A 24,260-nucleotide genomic window follows, 5' to 3' on the forward strand; every position below is an offset into this window, starting at 1 on the left:
ATGAGGGGTTATTAAAATTTTTTTTTTTTTTTTTTTTTTCTACATTTCATTCTGACAAGCTGCATCATTTGGGGTCTCAAAAATGTCGCGCTTCCTAAATAATGGTCAAGAAAATTTTGCCTTGAAATACGTACACGTACAATAAGCGTACACATATAGCTGCGCGCATTGAAAGGAGCCATGCTTCCGCGGAATGAGTGTGTTTGTGGACATTTTCTAAGTGAACACTTGGATGTGCTGAGTAGATGCGAAAATGGCATATTGATAAAATGTCATTTTAAAAATGGCATTATTCAAATGACACATCCGCCTTGCCAACTTATTTTTTTCCCCTCCCCCCACTGAGCGCATGTAGCATGACGTACGCGGTGATATAGCCAATTTTTTTCGCATGGTCCACTTTGATAATTAAAAAAAAAAAAAAAAAAAAAAAAAAAACCGTAATTATGAAATATTTAAATAAAAATGTGATATAAAATATTTTTTTGTCACACTTGTAAATTTCCACATGTTTCTATTTAAAATGCAAGTGGCCATTTTAAGCGAATAGGTGATGTTTCGCATAACTGCCTTGGCCCAATTTTCCAATTTTTTAAAAAAATAGAAATTCGCTGTTTTTTTTTTTTTTTTTTTTTTTTTTCGTAAAATAAAGAAAAAAGCGGAGCATCCAAATGTTGTGTGAAAAAAAAAAAAAAAAAGAAAAAAAGAAAAAACTATTTTGCAAAAACGCATATTATATATAATAGTGTATATTATTCAGTGAAAAATGTAAACAATGCTATGCAAAATACATATGTGTAATATATGTTTTTTGTTTTTGGAAAATTTGGGCGACAGTGTTTTGGATAACATAGTACGAAGTAAAAGAAAAAAAAAAAAAAAAATGCATGGGAAGGATATAAAACTATAAGGATGTATAACGCTTGATGAACCATGTCGATTTTAATTTTTCAGAGTGGCACGTAACTTTTTTTTATGTAACTCTTTTCTCGCAACGCTTTGCGAGTAACCCTTTGCACGTAACTTTTTATATGTGACTTTTTTTTTAAAACATTTATGGGTTAATCCTCATGGCATCGCGCATGCAACGCGCATTCATGTAGAGAGGTGTTCATATGGATAAATGCATACATAGGACGCGCGTACACTTCGGTACAAGCTGTAGCATAAGCCACTACATGGCAGCATAAGCTAGTACACACCAGCTTAACCCATTCGCCCCCCTTGAGACACACATTCGTGGCGCAAATATGTAATAATGGCATCGTCCCAAATACGTCAGTTTGCCACCCTCATAGATCAGCTGCCCTGTGAAGCTGATGAGTACAACCTGATGGAAAATTTCGAGAATTACAACAATTGTTTTGAAAGCTCTACGAATAATAATAAGGGAAAAAAGACTGATTCATTTTCCCCCCTTAACTCCAACTTAAACGATTATATAAAAAATATATCGAAAGGTCAGGTGAACCCTAACGGGAGCATCACAAATAATAGGATGAAAAACTCCATTTCGTCAAACGGTGATGATAGTTCGAATATAGAAAATAATACCAATACGCAAAATAAAAACAGTGAAGAAGAAAGTCTGATGAGGTGCAACGGGAACAATTTAAACAAAAACGAATCCAACTCATTCATAAAGAATGACCCCGTAGCATATTTCGATAAACAAAATATGCTTTACGAAAATGATGTAGATGTAAATGCCATGAAGAGCTACGATGAACGCAACGCTCTATTTATCTATGATAACGATTTGACTAGAGATGAGCAGAGCAATTACATCGAGACGCTGAATAGCGAAATGGACAACAGGGGTTGTGAGTACGACGAAAGCAGCGATATATCGGCGTGCAAGAAAAACGTGATTGAAATTATCCACTGTAACAATGAATGTCTGACGGACACGAAGTTCGTCAGTGATAGGAGCGGCGCTAGCCACAATGGTAGCACCGGAGGCAAAAGTAGCGGAAGCGGCAATAACGGGGCGGGAAATACAGATCATTGGAACAAGAATGGTGACGCATCGCTGTATAAGTTTAGCACTCCCTTCAACGACACAGCATGCGAAGAGAATGACGAAAATATCGTTTACAGGTACAGCCCCAACACCATGCCCTCGAATAATGATAGTTATGGAATCAAAAAGAAGGCCACCAATTTTACAAATGGTTCCCTTCCGAACAAGGATGAGGAGCACGATGCAGATCATTCATTCCACAACAGCAAAAACCTTTCCCTCTCAGGTAAAAAAAAAAAAAAAAAAAAACGAAAAAGGCAAGGTGTGAAAAGGGCTTAAATGAGCACACCCGTGGGGAACTTTTCCAAGTTATTTGTGATGTCTTTTTTACTTTCATCGTTTAAGCGCATCTGCACTCGTCCCATTCATAACGCTGTTCGATTGGACCACGTGTACGTCTGCGTACGTATATATACATACAGTTATGTGCCATTACAACGCCTTTTATTGTTCCCATTTTTACAATAAGTTGCGTAGCATTTTATGCCCATGCGAGTGACTAGCCTTCTAATCCCTTCCAACTGATCTGCTTATGTCAAAAAATGTTGCCAATCTTTTTCACCCCCCCATTCCCCCTGAATACGTCCAATAATAGGAGGAGAGAGAAAAAAGGAAAGTCTTCAGGATACAGCTCCGTTGGTCGAAGGCAAAGGAGAAAATCACGAAATAAAAGATGAACGAATGCATGAAAATACAAGTATTAACAACACGCAAAAGTGTGACCAGAACAATAGCAAACGGAAGGGAAATAAGAACGCCCAGGTAAAAAACACCATTGATGAAAACTCAACGGTCATTGAATATAAGGACTTTTGCGATATGGTAAAAAAGTGTGACGAAGTTAATAAAAATATTTTATTCTCCAAAAAGGCAAAGGTAATCAAATTGGACGCCAACAAATCCCTGATTATTTTTCCTGTGAATATTCATGATTATGGAGACAAGTACATTGCAGTGAACCAGAAGGATCTGCTCGAGTACATATCATCATCAATAGAAATTGACAACGAAGACTTATCTTCCCTGAAAATAAAAAATTACCAAAAAGAAAAAGAGCTTCAAAATATGAAAGCAGCCTACAGTATGCAGACAACCAATATTCACTACCTCATCAACAGGGTAATATTCAAAGAATGTGAGTATGAAAACTTGAAGAACAAAAGTTTGACATTGGAACAGGAGATAAATAAATTGATCCAGGAAATTAACTCTTTAATCAGTCAGAACAAGGAAGGGTTGTACATGCAAAAGGCATTTATTGATTATAAGTGCAAATGTGTGTTGAAGTTACAAGAGCTGCAACCTCTTCTAGGGGAATACTATTACGACATTTTTAATTACATCACATCATGTAGAACATTAGGACAATTAAGCATCTGGATTCCTGTTTTTGAAACAAGAACAGAATCTCTGGAAACTATTGCAAATAATTTAATTAAAATTATGCTAAATGGATTAGGTGCTCCTTTCAATTCATCACCTCAGTATTTCCTGTCAAACAAAAAATTATTGAAGAAGTCCATATCTATAGAATCCGAAGAAGACAGCTATATTAACAATATAGCTAAAAGGAAAATCATAGATAATTATTTACTCAACCATTTTAATAGCTTCAACACGACAAAGGAAAATAATTCACACTTTTCAAACTGTCATTCTTTATGTGTAAACAGTGAGGAATCATCCTCCTTCCTAGGAACAGAAGAATTGTTCCTCAATTCGTCCAAATTCCCCTCCATGCATTCAGTGGTACAAAAGGGTGGAGTCAATAGTAACGTCAATCGTAACATCGTTCGTAACATCGTTCGTAACAATAGCAGTAGCAATAATAACGGATGGAGGAAAAAAAACAGAAGAGAAAATTTTCTGAACAAACTGAACAGATCGAACACTACACCAGAGCGCTTCTGTGTTAGTAAGGAGTCCTACACCAATAGTGATGCCCATAATATCAGAAATGGACGTGACTTTCCCGCCACTTATATGCAGGAACAGGCCCATAAAATAGATGCTACTTTGATGTCAGATGAAAGACATCCTCTTAAGCGCAAGCAGGGGGGAAGTAGCTATGAGGAGAAGGAAATGAAAAAGATAAAATCCATTGGTAAGGAATGTAGTATTATAAATGACTTGTCCAATGACACACTCGATGGAGGCAAGGGTGAACGTATCGAGGTGGGATTGATGAGCAAAGGGGAAGAGTCCTCACGCTTACAGAAACCATTTAGAGAAAGTAAATCCAACAAGGGCCACAGAACTGAGACGAATGTATACACCGAAACAAGAGACAAATTGACGGAGGAGCCATACACGAAAGATTGGTGCCAGAAGATACATGAGCACGAATATGACTTGCAAAATGAAGGAAATGAAGATGATGATATGGTCGATGTTTATAACAGTATGGTCGAAGGTAAGTCAGCACTCACATGTTGGCAGAGGAGTCAAAAGGGGGGGAGCGAAAATGAGGCATTTGACGATCTAATGGAGATAGTCCGAATTGACAAAATAGGGGACGGCACCACCCTCCCAAATGTGGGCGACGAAAGGGAGAGTGCAGCTAGCAGTGTCGTAGAAGTTGCATCCGATGGGAGAGAAGTACCCAAGGGGCGACCGGTCTGCGGGGCGGAGCCCCAAATGTGCATAAACATAGATACGGACATGGAGGCGGAAATGGAAGAAGAGATAGACGTTGAAATTGAACCCGAAATGGAGGCGGATCTCAACGCAGGGGCGGACGCATTCATGAATTGTCAACCAGTCAAACGCAATAGCGCGCAACCTTCCACCCACGTGAAACGAAAGAGTGGTGCAGAATTAGAGATATTAAACAAAAGCGAACGAGAATACGAATTCGGGAACAAAAAGGGCAATGTTGAAGAAAGGGGAAAGGATGCAAAATGCGCACCGAAGAATCAGAAAAGATCAAGTGAAGCTATGAAGCAAAAGCGATTGAAGGATCTGGATAGTACTGTGGAGGAAAGGGGACAAGACACAAAGAAAAAAAAAGTAAAGAGCAAAGGGAAAGTAGAGACATGTCATAGTTAAGGGAAAAAGTGGAATAAGACATTGTCCATCGTTTCGGAAAGCGTAGAGAAGGTGTGTTGATAAGCAGCCGATGTTAAGGTCGTTTTAATCAGCACCATTAACAAAGGGGGTAATGGCGGAGGGGAAAAAAAAAAAAAAAGGACTTGCAAGATGGTAGCCATTGTAATAAAGTGTGTAATGCAAAACGAGACACATCACAGCGTGCGCAAAATGGCAGTGGATATTTGATTTTTTTTTTTTCATGTAAGGAAAAAACTTCTCCTTATTATTATGAAGCATGAAGGATGAGAGAGCAGCATAACGCACATATCATTTCTCGATAATAAGTTGCCCCTGCAACGATGTCCTGAATGAGAAGTTATCTTCCTGGTGTGCAGAACCATCAAGCCGTAACACATAGTTCGTGATGACTATCCCTGATTAACTGATTTAAGTGATACCCAAAAAAAAAAAAGAAAAAAAAAAAAAAATTATGATGTTATGCATGTCTCTTATTCATATATACATTTTTCGATTCTCCATTTATTTAGAAGAGGTTCCTGGGTCTAGGAAGGGTTTCATCTGACTCTGTGTATCATTCCTTTTCCAGGTGCATACCTCTCGCAATAAATTGGCTTATTTGGGGGGGTTACATATGACCACATATTCATGTCAAAAATGATGGTAAAAAATTTTACTGATACTGCTTCATGCGTAAAGCAAAATTGGCAAAAAAAAAAAAAAAAAAAAAATATATATATATATATAATTACCCCATTTGCAATGCACTAAAGGACAGATTTTTACATTTCTTCTTCTCCCCCTCACTCCCAATTCATAAAAAGAAAGAAGAAGCCGAAACACAACTGTCGCCTTTTTTCATGACATGCAAAATGAGATTACGCGACTGTTAGTGTTTCTGCCCGTCAACATAATTACCATTTGGCGAAAACTGTGCAATTACGTATGTACACACAAGTATATATGTACTTGTGCACAAATTATTCATTTATTGAGAAATGTGGGCATATAGCGGCTTCTTGTGTCCTGCAATTAATACATTCACGTTTCCCCTTCGAGGAACTGAGGTGTCACGTGGGCGGTGCCTTGCCTTCGTGGCATTATTTTATGTTATATGGCAAATTGTCCTCCACCCTGATAGATGCATGTATCCACCTTTTTCGATAGAAATTTATCCCCTGTTTTTCACCAGTTCATGTTACGTTATAAATTTTAGTAGACACTGAAGTGGGACACACACTCATGTTGGTACATATATATGTATGTACGTACGTGTGTCCCTTTTCGCAATTCTTTTCATGCTACATTTTTCCCGTAGGTAATACTAGCCAATAGCGCATTTTTATGTCACAGCGCCGTAGTTTCTCCACTGTTGTTTATTCCTTCTTGCGATTTGTGAGCTCCTTTTTTATATAGTTGTTTCGTCTTGCTGGCGTATGTGTGGGGTGAAGCGGCTTAGCGTTACAGATTATTTCTAGGCACAGGATTACGCACGCGGATATGGATGCACGTATTAGATTACATATTAATGTACATATTACATGTGTATGATTTTTTTTTCTTCTTTACCATAATAGATTTTTAAGTGTTCATTTGCACATTTGTCATTGGCCTTTTTTTTTTTTTTTTCTTCTAAACATTGTTAAATTTGATTTACATTTTAAGTCATGCTATGAGTATCTTTTTTTTTTTTTTTTTTTTTTCCACCTCAAATTAACACAACTTTATCAATATGATTTTATGATTTAACTAAATTATAGCAAAAGGAGAAGATGATTTTTTTTTTTTTTTTTTTATTGGATTGGATTTAATAGATCAGTGAAGCACAATAATGTGAGCATTTCCAGATGGAAGTCATCTGCTTGCTTGCGTGTGCAAAAAGGTACGCACGTTTATCAAGTATGCTCTTAAGGAGATGATCTAAGGTAACAGTACGTTAATCCGTACACGTGTTGTAAGTACCTGCAATTTTGTAAATCACATTTTGAGTTACCTCCGCATAGGTGAATGGGGGAAAAAAGTACAACTTTGTTAGACAGTCTTGTGTTGAGTGGCTTTACCTGGTTGTAATCTCGTTCAAATGATAAACCAACTCGGTTTTGCAAAATAAGCAACCGTCTGGAGGACCAGGTTATGTACACACGTGTGTATCGCCATAAGGTGGGGAAAAAAGAAAGAAATTTTCCTCCTCCTTTTTTTGTAAGTAATGTATGTTATGTATTGTCCAGCACATGCAGTAGGATGCTTAGGAAGGAAGGTCTATCCACATGGACGTACCTAACTGATGATTCCTACATGACACAACAGCGACTACCCTGTGTTAGGAAAAAAACGCATGGTTGATTTTTCCCTTGGTTAGGTAACGCACATGTGGGAGGATTTATTCTACGAATATACGTGGAGCAAGTTTGGCACTTGTACAGGACCCGAGGTGCTACGTCGTGAGGAGTCCTCAAAAAATGACCCACTTGAAGGGGACAGCCAAATAAGGCGATTCCAAACGGGCGGACCGATCCTACCAGCGCGCTACACCTAACGTACTGATGAAGACCATATCTGTGGGGTTCACCATTTACGAAGCGCAGAACCTGGAGGTGGAGGATAAGGCGTTACTGGACCCGCTGGTAATTGTGCGCTGCTGCAACAAGGAGTATATTACGAAAAAGAAGAAAAAAAAATACAATGCAGTTAACTGGGAGGAGAGCTACATATGGGATCGACTGACCCTGTCAGAAATCGAGTGGAACGTAGCAAAAATAGAATTTGAAGTCCAAAGCGCGAATACCTTTTGGAGAAACGACATTATAGGAGTAATTTCATTCGAACTCAAGTTGATTAAGAATAAAAGAAACCACCAGATATATGGAACCTACCCAATACTGTATAAAAATGGCACAGAAATAAAGGGGCAACTGAGGTTAAAGGTAATTGTCTGTGACGAGAAGGATTATGTAGCCAATAGTGACATATTTAACGACTTGACCGAAAGGAATGAAAAGCCTACATTGTATGGTGGTGTAGCTGGCTACTATGGAACTGGCTACGAAGATGAGGAGGACAAGGAGCTTTACACAGATTTAACCAAAGCAGTGGTGGAGGAAAATCAGATCATGGTGAGAGACACACATTGTAGGAATTACTACCTATACGTTAATATACATAAAATAGAAGATATATACATAGATGTAGATAGAAAGAAATTTAGAGACCTGTACGTTACATGCGAGTTTAATGGGTGCTACCTCAAGTCAAGTCAAGGAAGGAACTGTGTGAATTATACCTTCAATGAATGTTTTAAAATACCTATCGCTACTCCAATTTTGGAGGATTCTATTGTTATTAAAATATGGGATTGGAATTTCCTATCGAATGATGAACTCCTAGCTATAGGAGTTTTATCATTTAACCAGGTAAAAAACCAGTCCTTAAATCCGACGTGGATAAATTTGTATGGATTTCATAAAAAGGAGATAGACCTTGAAAAGTATACTGATCAATTGGCCAATTCTGATTTTAGTCTCTACATGGAGGGCAATTTTTATCTTGGTAGGATTTGTATAAGTTCCTATGTCGAAAGGATAAACAGTTTTGAGAATATGAACATTGCCATGACTCAAAGTTGCTTAGCTTTTGACGACCCTTTGTATATTCCCATCACTTTGTTATGCGATGTGTATTTTGTGACAGGGGTTTTGGCGCATAACATTTATGTGCAGCTGTCTTGTGGCCCCCATAGGAAACGGACTGATTATGTGCGTGCCAACGAAGAGGACATGCTCTCAAGGAGGAATAAAAACATGAAAAAAGAGCGCCAGCTCACATCAAATGGGGAAACTTACCATCATGGAAGTAACGGAGAAACCAACTTTTCCAATCTGCTCAATTTGGACGACTTGCTAAACATGGAAAACTTTTTCTCCAAAGTTACGGAAAAGCAAAAAATCATAGAGGGGGGAGATAACACCGAGTTTTATTTCTCTCCCAGGAAGGGGAAGATAGAGAATCTCAAATTTTGCGTCGTCCGGGATGAGTTGCAGCAGTGGGACGTTATCATAAATGTGTTCGAGAGGGGAGACCACCAGGGAGACACCGCGGATGAAGGAGATGGCGCGGACTCCGGCAGTAGCGGAGGTAGCATTGGACATAGTGGAAGATCTCGGTTGACAAATCACCAAAAGTACATCCTGAACAAACGAAAAACACAAAGTGGAGGGCGGAGAAATAAGGGGCATAATAGGAGAAGATACTCCCCACAAGAGCGCACTTCCGAGGGTGTAGAAAAAAATGAAGCGTACAACACTGATAGGAGAATTGCATACTATAGACTTCCACTAAAAAACGTCCTCCTGTACAATGAAAAACTATCAAGGTGTCCCATTTGGCTCCCCTTAAAGAATATCCCCCAAAATATACAGGGAGAAAATAACTGCATGTACAACATATTTCAAAATGGGTCCATATTACTCAATTTAGAAAAGGCTTATGATGTCCAGTTAGGAATAAATAGAAGAAAAAATTTGATCCCAGTTAACTATGAGTTGAGGTGCTACATCTACGCATGTCGAAATGTGGTATCCCATTTTAATGACTCACCTAACACGTTTGTGCATATCTCCTGCTCAGGGAAAATGAAAATAACTTCTCTTGTGTTGAGCAATTCTAACCCTGTCTTTTTACAATGCTTAAAAATGAACGTGAAAATTCTAACAGACTATTCTGTAGGGTTACCTACCATTCCCCTCATTGTAGTCACCCTGTATGAATTTTACAATGACACCTTTTATTTCATTGGGAGGTGCTTCTGTAATTATGATATCTACCTCCGTGACAATAAAATGAAGTGTAATTTTGCAGATAGAGGATCTAAAAATAACGTAGTCGACCAGGTAAAGCCTAGGTGGATTAAACTGAAAGGGAGTAAACATGTGCGGGCTATGTATCCAAATAATTTGTGGCAACATGGTGGGAATGACAAAAGATTGATGCAGGAGTATATGTATGAAAAACAGAAAGAGCTTCGAAGGAACAGTGGCCAAAGTAGTAACAACAATGGACATGAGTATATCTATCCACACAACGAATTGCAGAGAGGTGAACGAGTAGGAGATATACTTCTCTACTTTGAATTAGTACAAGAAAAAGACGCTCTGAAAATACCAGTTTATCCTATGATAACGGAGATAAAGAAATGCACCTTGTCATTTTTTTGCATGTCTCTGGAAAATTTAATACTCATGCAGAGGAAGAAGCAGATGCAATTGGTAAGTGACAAAACGACCAGGACTGACATCACCCTCCCAGTTATTTTACTCTCCATCACTTCATACTCATCATATGGAAAAAAAAATAATCAAATTATAATTAAATATGAGAAGACGTTAAAATCTAATACCCCTATACATTTGAAGAATTGGAGGAATTCCTTCGATCAGCAAAGCTTCGAAATGTTCTGCATCGAAAATCTATCGCTAGATCTTCCTCTTGATCCCATTTTTGATCCCATTCTGAACATCAGAGTGTACAACAAAAAAATCAAGGAAAAATATTTCATTGGAGAGACCAACATTTCACTAGTTCCATACCTACCCTGGATTAAGGACCTCGACCAGGTGCTCTACTACCTCCAAGCTCATGATGATTATTCCGAGACGATCAATTTGGAAAATGTGGATAGCGCCTTCAACCTGTACAAGAACAAGAACGCTGCGCTCGTCATCACAGCCATTTCCTTGGCCGACTGCGAACATACCCTCAGCTTGAAGGAGGAGGTCGGCCAGGGAAATGGCTGTGATGACGACGACGAGGCGTGGCGGCGCTTGCCGCTTTTTAGGCAAGAAGGAGCGCGCGATGGTGAGCATGGCGGTGAACGTAGCCATGAGCGCACTGGTGGGTACGGAGATACTTGTGTTGATCCGTATAGCGGTGTTCATGCAGATCCTTATGGTGGTACATATACCGACCCGTACGCAGATCAATACGGAGGTACATATGCCAACCCATATAACAACCCCTACATCGCTCAACATGCCTCTCCCTATGGCAACTTGCAAATGCTCCCCAATGGCCCCGTGCAAAGCGCAATACCAAACGAAGACGTGGTGAAAAATTTGTACAAGAACAATATCCAAAACCCAGGTACCTACGGTATGATAAACTACAGCAGGACAATCAACGCGGGGCAGTTTCCGAGCCAAGGGTATCCTATGCGCAGTTCTATTGGCAACATCAACGGGATGGACAGAATGAATCACCCTTTTGGAAGAGGATACCCCAACATCCAAAGGAAGCAAGACATCAGCACAACATATAAAATAAAATATGAAAACGAAATATACAAGCTGCATGATGACGGTGTTCCGGAAGTGATCAAGACAAGTTACAGTGTTAAAAATTATCCATACATAAAAATATTAACGAGTAAATTCATCCTCAATGTTTACATCCCCCCTAGATTTATTCTATACGTGGAGGGAGACAAAATAAATGTAGGGAAGTACGTGAAGAATGTTCACCGCGTTTCAGTAGACGGAGTGTTAGAAAATTACCTGGACGATATACTCATTCCGTCTCTGCCACTCAGGAGAAAGTTGAATTGGTCGACAAACACTTTGCAATATACGAGTGCAAATGAAAATAGAATTACAAAAGAGGGGATGCATTTCGCGTGTTATGAGAAATTTCCCTTCGTAGAAATTTTAGGAGGACAAATAAAGTGCTTTACAAAAATTCGCTACCAAAATTTAGAATCAGAAAATATCCCACTAAGTTTGAAAGATGTAACTAGCCAAAATGCTTTTAGAAACAAATTTAGAGGTGTTAAAAAGATTCCAATGTACCTCAAAATTAGGGTCTACGTATTAAGGGGAATAGGAATATATGGGGTAAATAATAGCTATATGGCGAACCCTTACTTGATTTTCTCACTTGGGGAAAGAACATCTAATTTGAGAAATTCCTTTAAGGAGAACAGTTTGAACCCGGATTTTAGATGCCTGTGGGAAAGTGAAGCGATCTTTCCAGAGGACGAAATTTTAACCATCAGTGTGTACAGTGCGGAGGATAACTATGACAAGCAGATAAACGATTTGTACATAGGCTCAACTGAAATTAACTTATTTGATAGGTGGACAAGCAAGGAGTGGAGAGGTATGATGAAGAGGAATAAAGTTCCCATAGAGTATAGACCTTTATATAATGATGATTTGAAAATACGACCAGAGGGAAGCGGCAATGGGAGGCGCAATGGTGGGAGTTACTACAGTAGCACAACCATGGGTAGTCTGTACGAAAAGGAAAGCAATTGGAATGGAATTTTTTCATTCCTTGATTTTTTTACTTATCTTGTGAGACCCACTTCATCTTACCTTTGGGGGGGGAGAAATTACCAAAATGAAGAATCTATTTTAGATAGCCATCAAGGAAGGAAAAATAATGGTATTCTAGAAATGTGGGTGGAAATTATGGACTATGAACAGTCTAAAAAAATACCTATACATAAAATGGGAACTCCTAAAAAGACAGACATCGAAATACGAATTATCATTTGGAGATGTACTATGCTACCTATGGATGAAAATGTGAGCAAAACCTTCGACCTCCTCGTCACGGCTGAGTTAGATTGTGTCAATTACAACGGAGCCAATTCTACCATCCAGTCAACCGATGTCCATTATAGCTGTAAAAATGGAAACGCCCTTTTTAACTGGAGAGTTGTGTACCCTCAAATATCTCACCCATTAAATACATGTTTCTTGCAATTAGCTGCCTACAATAACAACAATGTTGGGGTGAGTGAATTTTTGGGGGAAGTAAATTTGGAGTTATCAAAATATATTAATAAGGCATCCCAAATTGTTAATAAGCTAGAATTAGATGCTGAGCTCAAATTAAGGAAAAAAAAAGGAACGGATTCGGACAACAATTATAATGGCTATTTACAAGTTACTGTACAGTTTCTGCCGCAAACAAAGGCCAATACGAAACCTGTCGGGCTCGGGAGGCAGGAGCCAAACAGAAACCCCTACCTCAGGACCCCTGATTCGGGAAGAGACTGGAACGACTTCGTTTACTCCATTGGATTCAACGATATTTACAAGCCCTTCTGGGGATGGGTCAAGATATTCTTTATTTGTCTTCTCCTCATCTGGGTCTTCATCATGTCGTTTGTTTATCCGTCTCTCCTCATGTAGGCCCTATGGCGCGATAGCATCTCCACCCCTTCGTCCGTGCTTGCACTAGCGGTCCATTTTTCGCAGCAGCCCCCTCCCCCTATCATTTGTAACAAAGTGGCATGCGCACCTCGCAGGCACACATCATATTCTTTAATATTTTCTATCAACTTTTCTTCGACTCATTTGCTCCCTCTATTGTTTCGTACGCCGTTCGCTTCGGCAATTTGACACCTGTTTTTTTTGTGTATTTTTTTTTTTTTTTTTGTCTACCAGGGTATAATGTATATGCCGTTTTTTTTTTTTAACAAGATTGTTCCCTATGGGGGCATTTAATTTGGCCATTTCGCACCATCCTATATGCCCTCACAAATAACTCCGTCCGTCTCTTTAATTTTCCCGATTTTGTGTTGCCTCCTTTCACACCTCCAAAATAATACTCCCATTTTGTGAGAAACGAAATGTTTAAATAACATTTTGCAAATGGTCCACCTAACATTCTTGCGGTGTAGGAAAAAAAAAAAAAAAAAATTGCCTAATGTGCTATTAACACGATACGCCTTATGTATGCCAAGATGAAATTTACAACCCCTTTACCTCTCACGTGAAGAGCGTAATTTTCATTAGGGACAAATCGGGTAGAGAATCAAGATGTAGCGAAATGGACATTGGAGTTGGTGTATCCTACAAGTAATCACGTTTTAAAGACGGAAAATTTCGTTTATTCAAATGACTATTTTTAGTATGCGAATGATTGTTATTTTAAGAAAGAGAAAAAAGGGTGGAGGAAATTACAAAAAAAAATGAATAAATAAAATAAAAATAATATTTACTATAACGAAGATGGTAAATTCCATGGGTAAAAAAGGAGAATGGAGAAAACGTGCCTGTGCATACTGCTAAGGGAAGTCAATACATACTTTTATATCTATACACATAAGTTTGCACATTTGGAAAATGTCCCTGCCTCCAACTTTTCACAAAGCAGAGGGAAAGTTTCCAATGTTAATGAAGTCCTGCAATTTCTCTCCATTCCTCAGATAGGATATCCTCACCTTCATAAGAAGTGGCTTTTTCTTGAAGAGCTTGTTTACAATTTTTAGTTCCTGTCGTATTTTGTTTTCTTCTCCGGGTGGCAGTTCGCTGGATGAGGGAGCGAGTATTTCAAGTTTCACGTAGTTGGGAACGACAGCCTGAGGGGGGAAGTGCGGCGATCGAAAGGATGTGAGACGGACAACTGAATTGTGCAGGAATGAAATATGGCGCGCCTCACACTACGTGACCGTGCCCGTAATCCAGCAGAGGGACCATAAACTTCCGGGGCACATCTACATGCACACTCATATTGGAGCATTATTCCGTCGCTTCCCATCCATACCTCAAAAATGAAGGAAGATAACAACTCTCCTGACTTGTTCGAATAGGTGGCCCATATAGTTGCAGCTTCCGATTCTATATTCTCTTTTTCAAAGTGGAAGAAAATTTCGACGCCGTTTTTGTCATATACCTTCAAGGGGTCTATTTGCATTTTGGCACTTCCTACGTTTAGCTGCAAGTGAGGTTAGACACGCGCATTAGTGTATAAAAGTGCGTATACGCTGAGGTGAATGTATACAACATTTGCTGAGCTACGCTAACACGTTTCTTACGCTGAGGAGGTCGTCCTGCTTCTCTGGCGGCATACCATCCAGAAGGAGATCCAAGGAGGTGTTTCCTGTGTGTGGAGGGAAAACAGCGCGATGAATTTTACGCACATTTTGAGGTGGATACTGAGTGCACGAAATGGAATATGAACGCACCTTGTGTACTGCTCTTAGGTTGATCAATGGAGATACTGCCGAAAAGATCCGCCAGTATGTCTTCATTTTTCTTCTTCGCAATTTCAATCTCCCTGTCGTTCCTTGCAATGATGTTGTCCTTCGACTCCTCACTGCTTAACAAATGAGTACTGGATATTTTCACATCATCAGCAATGTCTAGCATGTCTAATTTGTTCGCAACTGTCTTATTAATATTAATGTGGCGAGTTCCGTTGGGAGTATCTATCACAGGGGGAGTACTACGAACATCCGTGGTGACACTGGGATTATTTGTATCTCCTTTTTGTATGCCTAGAACATCCTCCAGGTCTAGGAGGTCTACGCAGGCAGTGCTAACTTTATCAGTGTAAAGGTTCGTGGAAGAATTATTCATAATGCCTGAATCTTGCACTCCTTGGCTGCCAATGGCTTCATGAAGGCTGACTTCCGCGACATCATCATCATCATCCACGTAAGAGTGTCTCTTCCTGTTCATTTTTTTATTAGTGCACGGAGGAATGCGTAGAAGTATGGAGTCTCTTATATCATCAAACTGTGTGCTCATCAATTCGTGAAATTCACAAGCCCTCTGTTGAATTTCAATACAATTATTCTTCTTATATTTCTGAATAATTTTTTCGATTTTTAATTTTTGTGTGGGGAAGCGTACGGTCAGTTTATTAAGGCACATGAGAACATACTGCAAAATAACATTGTTATCGTTGGAGTGCATACTTTCGCTGGCAACGTTACAACAAATATAGGCACTATTATTATAGCTCGTTTGAGCATAATTGACTGTGTTCAAATGAATATCTTCAAATATGTTGGAAGACTTATTGTACAGAATATTCTGTATGGGGTCCTTAATATTAATATTGTGTAATTCCTTAATGGCATTTTTTTCGTACGTTTTTACGATTTTTTCTAGTAAATCGAAAACATCCTCATGTGTGACAGTTATTGTTTCTCCATCTGGTCCGACATTTTTATTACTCTCCTGTACTAAAAGATCTCCTAACTCTCCTATGCACCAAATTCCCACTTGGACTAGTGCATACTGATTTAGATTCTCTTTTATACAAAAAAATATTTTATAAACAACATATGCGTGGAACTCTGAATTCTGCAAAACGTGATAAATAAACTCGTTCTTTATGTGGTCTTGTATGAAGTTTCCTGCTAGACATAACAGTTTGATGTAAGTATCTAGAAGGTATTGCACATTTGGGGAGTATTTATTTACTGCTACACATATGTTTGAGACGATGTCGCTCTTTATTTCTATATCAGCGACGAGTAAATAATTTAGTAGTTCCTTCACCATCACTTTTAGTGAGTCCTTTGTTATAAGGGCGAATGCCACATCTAGTGCCTTCTTCCGGATACTTATATCTTGATCCTTTAGGCACTCTATTATGGTATTTCTATATATGTGCAACGTTTTCGGATCCTTCTTTAACAATTTCTGTAGGGTGCATAATCCCACATACCTAATGTTGTTATCCGTGTTTTGTAAAAACTTCCCCAACACATTCACAGCTAGGACTAGCAATCCTGGGTCGCTTGATATATATGTGATTGTCTTCACACACTCATATAAGATAGCGTTCCCCACATTTTTTGTCGAATCTGTATTCGTTGCTACTTGTGCTAATACTGAATTGACTTCTTCCATATCGTACACATTCTGTTTATTATCTGATTCGTTTCCAACTATGTTTCTTCCCTGCGTTATGGCTGTATGACCTTCCGTTACAGCTTCAATCGCTTCATCAGATTGGCCTTCAGTTCGTGTACCACTGGCCCCGCTGGAGGTAGCCCCACCCTCCGTATTCAAATACTTGAGAAGCTTCAATATTTTAACCTGCAGAAATGGGTCGTTAATGCCGTACACGTCATACTCGACGCCATGGGAGTAACTGGACATGACGCAACTTTTTAGAATTTTCACAATTTTGTTTGTATGCCCCTTGAGCACCTTCCTATACTGAGGATTTTTTTCTATTAAGGATATCATCAAACTGATACCAGCACTTAACACTCCATGGTTCCTATCCTCTAAAAGATTATTAATTTTGTCGACAAACAGATCTTCCATATCGCTTGTTTTTTTTAAAATACGAATTGCACACATGGCTGCCTTCTTCTTAATGTAAGGATTATTTATATTCATCAAATCCAAAATTTCGTACCTCAGGGAGGAACACATTTCCGTGTTTGCGATATTTCCCAAGGCGCACAAGGCCAATCCGTTAATGTACTGATTACTATTTTTTAAATCATTCTTTATAGAATTGGTGACTAACATTAGGATGTCTGTGTTTTCGTCAAGCAAGATTGTCAACCCTAGATAGCCTATCCTTTTAAAAGAAAATTTACTGGAGGCAATTAATTTTAGACATTCGATTTGACCGAAATAGGTTGGGTACCCCAACATATTCATGAATAATAATTTCGCTACATTTCTGTGTCTGTAAATATTGTCTTCTTCTTTGAAAGCTGTCCTGATGAGTGCACATTCTTTGGCTACAACTGATCTTTCCTCTGCTGCCGTTTTACAATTCCGGATATTCCGAATCAATTCTCTTAATTTTATTGACATGGTGGAAGAAGAAAATATTTTTCTAGGTAAGTCTCAACAAGGTAATATTATAAGGGGGAAAATGTTCGTAACTATTTTTTTTTTTTTTTTTTTTTTTTTCGCCCTATTATGCGGGTTTATACATAACAGTTGAGCTGGGACGGGAAGGAATCTTGGAAGTAACGTGTACTTTATTCCCTCCAGTGCAGTAGTTCTTCAATTTGATTCACGCAGATTTGTGGGACAATAATAATGCAGGATCAAAAGTAGACTCAAGTGTAGGAAGAACACTGTTATAAGTACGAGGGGTTCTTCCCCTCATGGAACGATGGAATTTGCGTTTGCAGGAACACATGTGTGAACCCTCAGGCATACCCGCATATTTCTGCAGGTGCTTATCAACTCGTATGCAAATGCACTACTACAATTAATGCGTAGTATCTTCTTACCGTACTAGCAGGCCATTTCTAAGTAACAAAGTTTGTGAGGGATGGGCCGAAATAAAAATTGGTTTGGTGCTTGCGCTCTGGACTTCGAAATCCCAATACACGCACGCGTTGGTGGCCTGCTGGGCATATCGCGCTGTGTAATGTTATGTTACTACGTATGCATAACTATGTATGTACATACAAGCACGTAGTGGTGTGGCCATGTGCGAATACACGTATACATTTACACTTCCGTTTGATTTTTCTCGCACCCTCCTTCCATGGCCAACAGGCTTGAGTATTTTCAAATCTCCGCGAAGTTTCAAAAAAAGAAAAAGTAGGCAAAAAGAAGAAACCCACAAGAAAAATAAGGGAAGAGGGTACAAAAAAGGGGGGGGCGCATAAAACTAGTGTAATATGCGCATTTATAGGCTAAGGAGCGGCTCTAGGAATAAATACGGAAAAGCAGAATAGAATGAAGTTAAATATATTGCAATGCTAGGCCAAAAGATGGAAAAAAAAAAAAAAAGGAGCATGTAATGCTCTATTTGTTTTTTGTTTTTTTTTTACCAACTTGGTAAGGATAATACGCATACATATTTGCGTAATTTTTTTTTTTTTTATTATTTTTTTTTTTTTCACCCGGTTTGAAAATATTTGAACATTAAGGTGCCACCATTTGGAAAATATTTGAAGAGCTGCCACACATATTTGTGTAAATAACAATGCAATTGCTTTATATACAGGCATGAGGGGATGGAGCAGAGGAAGAACATTACAACTGAAATTTATTTAACCCATTAATGAGGAAAATGCAAACAAAGTGATCCTAGTACTCCCACACCGTATGTGTGTTCGAATTTTTAATTCATGTAAAAAAGGTTCATTAATCATGAAATCGATTAACTCCTTAGGGCAGTATGAAGACGCTTGTGTATAGAAGGAAGCTATCTTCTCCTTATTTTCCTTTCTTTTTCAAACACCATAGCATGTATTAGCAGGGTGTGGAAGAAGGAAAAGGAAAATGTGATCTATTAAGACGGAGGTTGCCATTTTTGCCTTTCTTTTCCTTTTTTTCTCGTTTGTATGGAATGCGGAAAAAAGAAAAAGAGATGTGAAAAAAATAACAGACTCTTGCGGATGTGCGTCGCACATATGCTGGAAAAGAGAGGAGCGTTTATGCGCCCAAGGGGGGGAGGTACTGCATACCATCCTTTCCTTGTTGGCTAACTTCATGGGCATAAAGGAGTTGATTTTATAACGCGTCCACGGATGATGACGTTCCTTCTTTCTTTTCTCTCTCTCTTTTTTTTTCTTTTTTTTCTTTGCACTTTGCGTTTTAGCACAATGGTGTAACACTACGTTCGCATTATTCTATTTATTAATATATATTTTTTTTATTTAGAATGTGTTGCTTGTCTGCTTTCCCACATTTTATCATTGTCCTATCCATCTTCCGATTGTGAATTTTTTTTTTTTCTTTTTTTCAACCATCCCCAGAAGACCCTTTCTTATGGAGTGTTAAGGAATTTGAGGGATCCGATAACGGGGGGGACGCGGGCAGGTATTCGTCAGGAGATGGACATTGTATGGTTAGCATAAAGGAGGAAATAATAATAATAATTTTTTTTGTAAATAGGGGACCGTAGGAAGCAGCCTTGCGCGAACCGAAATGGAAAATTTTTTCCACATGTATAATTGCCCGAAATAAGGTGGGGACTTATCTCCCCGCATCGTCATAAGGGGAAAATAACTGTCTATCAAAAATTCTCCTCAGAAGGAACCACGATATTCTGTCAAGCATCTATTACGAGTCGGGTGCGGTAACTGTACTCTTCCCGTAGGGGAAGGAGAAAAGTGTAAGAAACAGGGAAACTGTGAAAGTTCCTCTTGCGTAGTATCATCATGTAATTCCAGTAAAACGGGAATTGCAAGGCGTACAAACAGCCGCTGTGGATGATTGGTTGGTCCATCAAAAACAGTGTATAATAATTTAAAGGCAAAGAACACTGAAATTATGATAATTGTTTGCAGTAATACCTGTAATAGTATTTTCCCCTATTCCAGTGGAATAGAATAATTATGGTAAAAATATAGGAACGCTGTGCAACGGAATATAGTATATTTTTATCCTTTAGGTGTGGAATTGTAAACTGAATATGTTTTCACGTACTTCGTATTTTGTGTATAGTCTCCAAAATTAAAGTAAATATTGAGACAAGGGAGCAGGAAGGAATGCAGTTTAGGCATAATTGTTACGGAGTATGTAGAAAAGAAGTAGGAACGTGAGATTACAAGCAAACCTTTTTCAGATTAAGGGAAGGGGTGAGTTATATTTAAAAAATCACCCAGGTTGGGAATGGTTCATATGGAAAATTAGGTATGCGCGAGAGAGCACTCGCAGGGACAGTTTTAGTGGGAAGTAGTGGTGGAATAGAGCCAGATGCTCCGTTATTTTAAATAAAAGAAGGGGAATGACGGTAAAGTACAAGGAAACTGAGTTAGTTTTTATGTAATGAAAGAAAAGTCTTATATATATGTGTTAAATTTAGGAATACTAAGGGAAGTATGGTTATAAGCATTATGGGAAGTGTGAAATATGGTTTTCAATTATATTAGATATGTGAAAATTGCAAGGGTGAATGTGCTTTATGGATAGATGACATCGGAAAGTTTAAATAAATAATATGAAAGCATAATACATGAAGAAGTACGTTGTTCTAATACACGGGAGCCTAAGAGTTAGGGACCAATGATTTAATCGAGCATAAAAATGGGAGAGAAATATTACAATGATCTATAAGCAATTTAGGAGGACGATTTGCACGAATTTTGTTCAAATATAAACCTTCAATAACTATAATGTACTTCTGACAATTACGTAAGATCGGTACAAATCATACATATGGAAAACTGAGAGTACTGCAAAATTCACAAGTACATGTATACGAATAGTTTCATGCGAGGAACATACAAATTATGTATTAATATTTTTTTATTTTTTTTTTTGAGTTTATATAAATTTATAATAATCATCGTCCCAAATAAAGTACTCATTTGTGTAGTCATCCTTCCCGTTAGCTAAACAGCGGTGCATTTTTTTTATGTATATATGTTGATTTTTTTTTTTTTTAATATTATTCGTTCTGCATTTTTTCTGCAATTTGCTCTTTTTCTAATGTTCATCTATTCTGATTTTTTTTTTTTTTTTTTTTTTCTAGTTCAATTTTATATAAAAATACCTGTTAATTCTTTTCAGTGTTTCTAAGGTAACTTGCTTTTGTTGAATTTTCAAATAATTTTCTGTTCCGGCTTTCCTTTTCATTTTCCGTATAATTATAGAAAATATATTCCGTGAAAATGCTGTATATTAATAAAAGGAGAAAATGAAATTAAAATAAAATAGAATAAAATAAATTTCCAATATTCTTAGGCTGAGCTCGCAGTGCGACTAGTATGCATATTTATTGGTAAATAATATATTAAGCATTTTGCAATATAGATCAACATCTGTAGCAAAGTTTCTAAACTATTATACGCTTTCCCTTTTTTTTTTTTTTTACCATTAAACAGTAATATATTAGATTCTTCCCTTTTTTTTTTACCATTGAACAGTAATATATTAGATTCTTCCCTTTTTTTTCTTTTACTTTCAATTATAGGAGCATAGAAGAAGTAGAAAGACAAGAAAAGAGAAAAAAAAAAAAAAAAAAGAAAAAATATATATATAAATAAAAGAAGGGGACATTTTTACTCTAATAGTTTTTATTTAGAGGAGGTACAAATTAATAATGTACTGTGTAGCCCTTTTTATATAAAAATCTTCACGCATAATTTACATAATATATTAGAACAAAATGGCTTATCACACAGGCTCCCCGTACAGCCTCTACTCCGTGATGGACGTTAACAGACCATTCAGTTCCTTTGGTGAAAGTTCTTATGTGTCCGAACCTTACCATCCTCCGCATGCCCCCGTAATTAGTAACATGTTTCACGGAAGCTATCCGAGTTATTACGAAGAAGATGGTGATGACGATGATGGTTGTTATTATAATGAGGATGATGGTTATTATTATAATGACCATGATGATTATTATTATAATGAGGAAGATTTTCCTATGGAGGAATCAGAAATCAGTGGACATCTGAAATCAGACGAAAATAAAACGGGTGGAATCCAGAATAAAACGGAGAATGTCGAAAATAAAACGGGAAAAGTTGAAAATAAAACGGGAAAAGTTGAAAATAAAACGGGAAAAGTCGAAAATAAAACGGGAAAAGTCGAAAATAAAACGGGAAAAGTTGAAAATAAAACGGGAAAAGTTGAAAATAAAACGGGAAAAGTCGAAAATAAAACGGGAAAAGTCGAAAATAAAACCGGAAAAGTCGAAAATAAATCGGAGGGCGTAGAAAACACGAATAATATGTTGACTCTCTTTCAAGCTGTTATGATCATCGTTCATCTGATGCGATTAGCCGTAAGTTGGAAATAGCAGAAATTGTTACGCCCTCGGCGCGCGTTGCATTCGTTTTGCTGTTGACGAGTGTGTCGCAAAGTACGCGAGTGGAATATTCATAATAAATGTAGGCTGTAGCGCGTGATTAATATGGAAAAGGTGCAGGGACAATGCACGCACATAAATACAAACCTCTTACACTTCCAACTTTTCTACAGAGGAGAAACTCCACGAGACTGATGAAGAAGCATGAAGCAAGGAAGGAATTATTAAAACGCCTGGACGAAATAAACCGGAAGATTAAGGAGGACGACCTTAATATGCAAAAGAGGTTAGAAGAACTGAAGAAGGAAATAAAGGATGAAGAGGAAAAAATGGAGATGAAATGGGAAGGTAAAAGAGCTGAAGCCAGGAATGAATTAGCCCTTATGCGTTCAAAAGACAAATTGCCTGGTGTAGGCCCAGTCTACGACAAGGACAAGAGACTTTTGGATAGAACATTGGACGCTATAAATATGGATTATGAGAAATATAAATTAAAGAAAAAGAAGCGATGGAATTCTATGAGAGCACGTTATCATAAGGATCTTGCGCGCTTACAATTTAGACAGCAGCAGAGGAAATTGCAAAGGTGCATAGCAATGTTTTTTTTTGAAGAGAAGTGGAATTTTGGACCCAAAGAATTGCAAAAATACATGATGCTGAGACTGCGACGAAACATTTTGGACGAAGCATATCATAGGAAAAAAATATTACAAGAAAAAGAAAAAGAAAGAATAAAGGCGATGATTGAGGCTGAAAGAGCAGAGGCGGCAAGGAAAGCAGAAGCAGCTGCAGCGGAAGAATTGGAAAGAAAGGTAGAAGAAGCGATAGCGATCATGGCGGCTAGAGAGGAGGAGAGGAGGAAAAATCAGCAAGATCAGTACTATTATTTTGAGAAATTGGGTGGTAATGATTATTATGAAGATTTTGACGATTATTACGATCACCATCCTTACGTCCATGGCTACGAGGACGAGGATGATTATCATTCTTAAACGTTTCGTTGTGAAATGACCGTTACAACATTTGTCACAAGTATGTTAACCGTATAGAATAAGTCACATCGACATGTAAGAAATGTGAGCAGAATTTTGAGATTATTAGTAAATTGGAAGGATGAAATTTTGTGTAAAAATTGTTATCTGTTCATAAGTCCTCATAATTATTCTTCCCCTCTCCCCCTAAAGGGAAAAAGGAAAAAAAAAAAAAAGAAAAAAAAAAAGAAAAAAAAAAAGAGAAGAAAAGTTTAGAAAAATGAGAACATTCGCAAGTACAGGTTTAAACCTTTTACAGTATTTTAACACATCCCATAAGCATGTCGTCAGTGGGCATACACTTACGCGCCTCACCACATATAATGTGCACACTCCCGTGCACATTAGCATATTCCCCCTTTTTTTTTTTTTTTTTATCCTTTGTTGTACTGTTGATTTTTTCTAACCCCAAGACCAAAAACATACCCCACTTGACCATGCTTACCCTTTGTGCATATTTGTATGCTTCATCTAATTATTTGTTAAAATACTCAGTTGTTAAATTAGAATTATAATAATAATTATTGTACCCAATTTTTGAAGTAATTTTTTTATAAATTTTGTGAAAGGAAAATGCGGAGAATTTTGGAAATATGTGCAATTTCATTTTGCTTTTTTTTTTTGTAAAGAAGGAAATCGCACATGTTAATTGGAACGAGTGTAGCACAAGTATG

The 24,260-nt window shown here is 37.8% G+C and overlaps 4 protein-coding genes across 4 annotated transcripts; 3 read left to right on the plus strand and 1 right to left on the minus strand.

Annotated features, from left to right (window-relative positions):
* Positions 1-1,258: 1,258 nt before the first annotated feature.
* Positions 1,259-5,071, plus strand: PKNH_1226100 (conserved Plasmodium protein, unknown function; the record flags this gene model as incomplete). Its single annotated transcript, XM_002260278.1, has 2 exons — positions 1,259-2,249; positions 2,619-5,071. 2 exons carry the CDS (start codon positions 1,259-1,261, stop codon positions 5,069-5,071), a joined length of 3,444 nt encoding a protein of 1,147 aa, XP_002260314.1.
* Positions 5,072-7,614: 2,543 nt separating this feature from the next.
* PKNH_1226200 (ferlin, putative) lies at positions 7,615-13,260 on the plus strand (the record flags this gene model as incomplete). The annotated part of the gene is made up of 1 exon (XM_002260279.1): positions 7,615-13,260. One exon carries the CDS (start codon positions 7,615-7,617, stop codon positions 13,258-13,260), a length of 5,646 nt encoding a protein of 1,881 aa, XP_002260315.1.
* Positions 13,261-14,216: 956 nt separating this feature from the next.
* Positions 14,217-17,643, minus strand: PKNH_1226300 (AP-1 complex subunit gamma, putative; the record flags this gene model as incomplete). The annotated part of the gene is made up of 4 exons (XM_002260280.1): positions 14,217-14,432; positions 14,618-14,788; positions 14,889-14,953; positions 15,039-17,643. The coding sequence occupies 4 exons, from the start codon at positions 17,641-17,643 to the stop codon at positions 14,217-14,219; spliced, it is 3,057 nt and encodes a 1,018-aa protein (XP_002260316.1).
* Positions 17,644-21,907: 4,264 nt separating this feature from the next.
* PKNH_1226400 (conserved Plasmodium protein, unknown function) lies at positions 21,908-23,547 on the plus strand (the record flags this gene model as incomplete). Its single annotated transcript, XM_002260281.1, has 2 exons — positions 21,908-22,531; positions 22,729-23,547. 2 exons carry the CDS (start codon positions 21,908-21,910, stop codon positions 23,545-23,547), a joined length of 1,443 nt encoding a protein of 480 aa, XP_002260317.1.
* Between the last annotated feature and the right edge of the window lie 713 nt (positions 23,548-24,260).

Source organism: Plasmodium knowlesi (genome assembly GCF_000006355.2).
Source record: "Plasmodium knowlesi strain H genome assembly, chromosome: 12".
In the NCBI taxonomy this organism is placed as follows: Eukaryota; Apicomplexa; class Aconoidasida; order Haemosporida; family Plasmodiidae; genus Plasmodium; species Plasmodium knowlesi.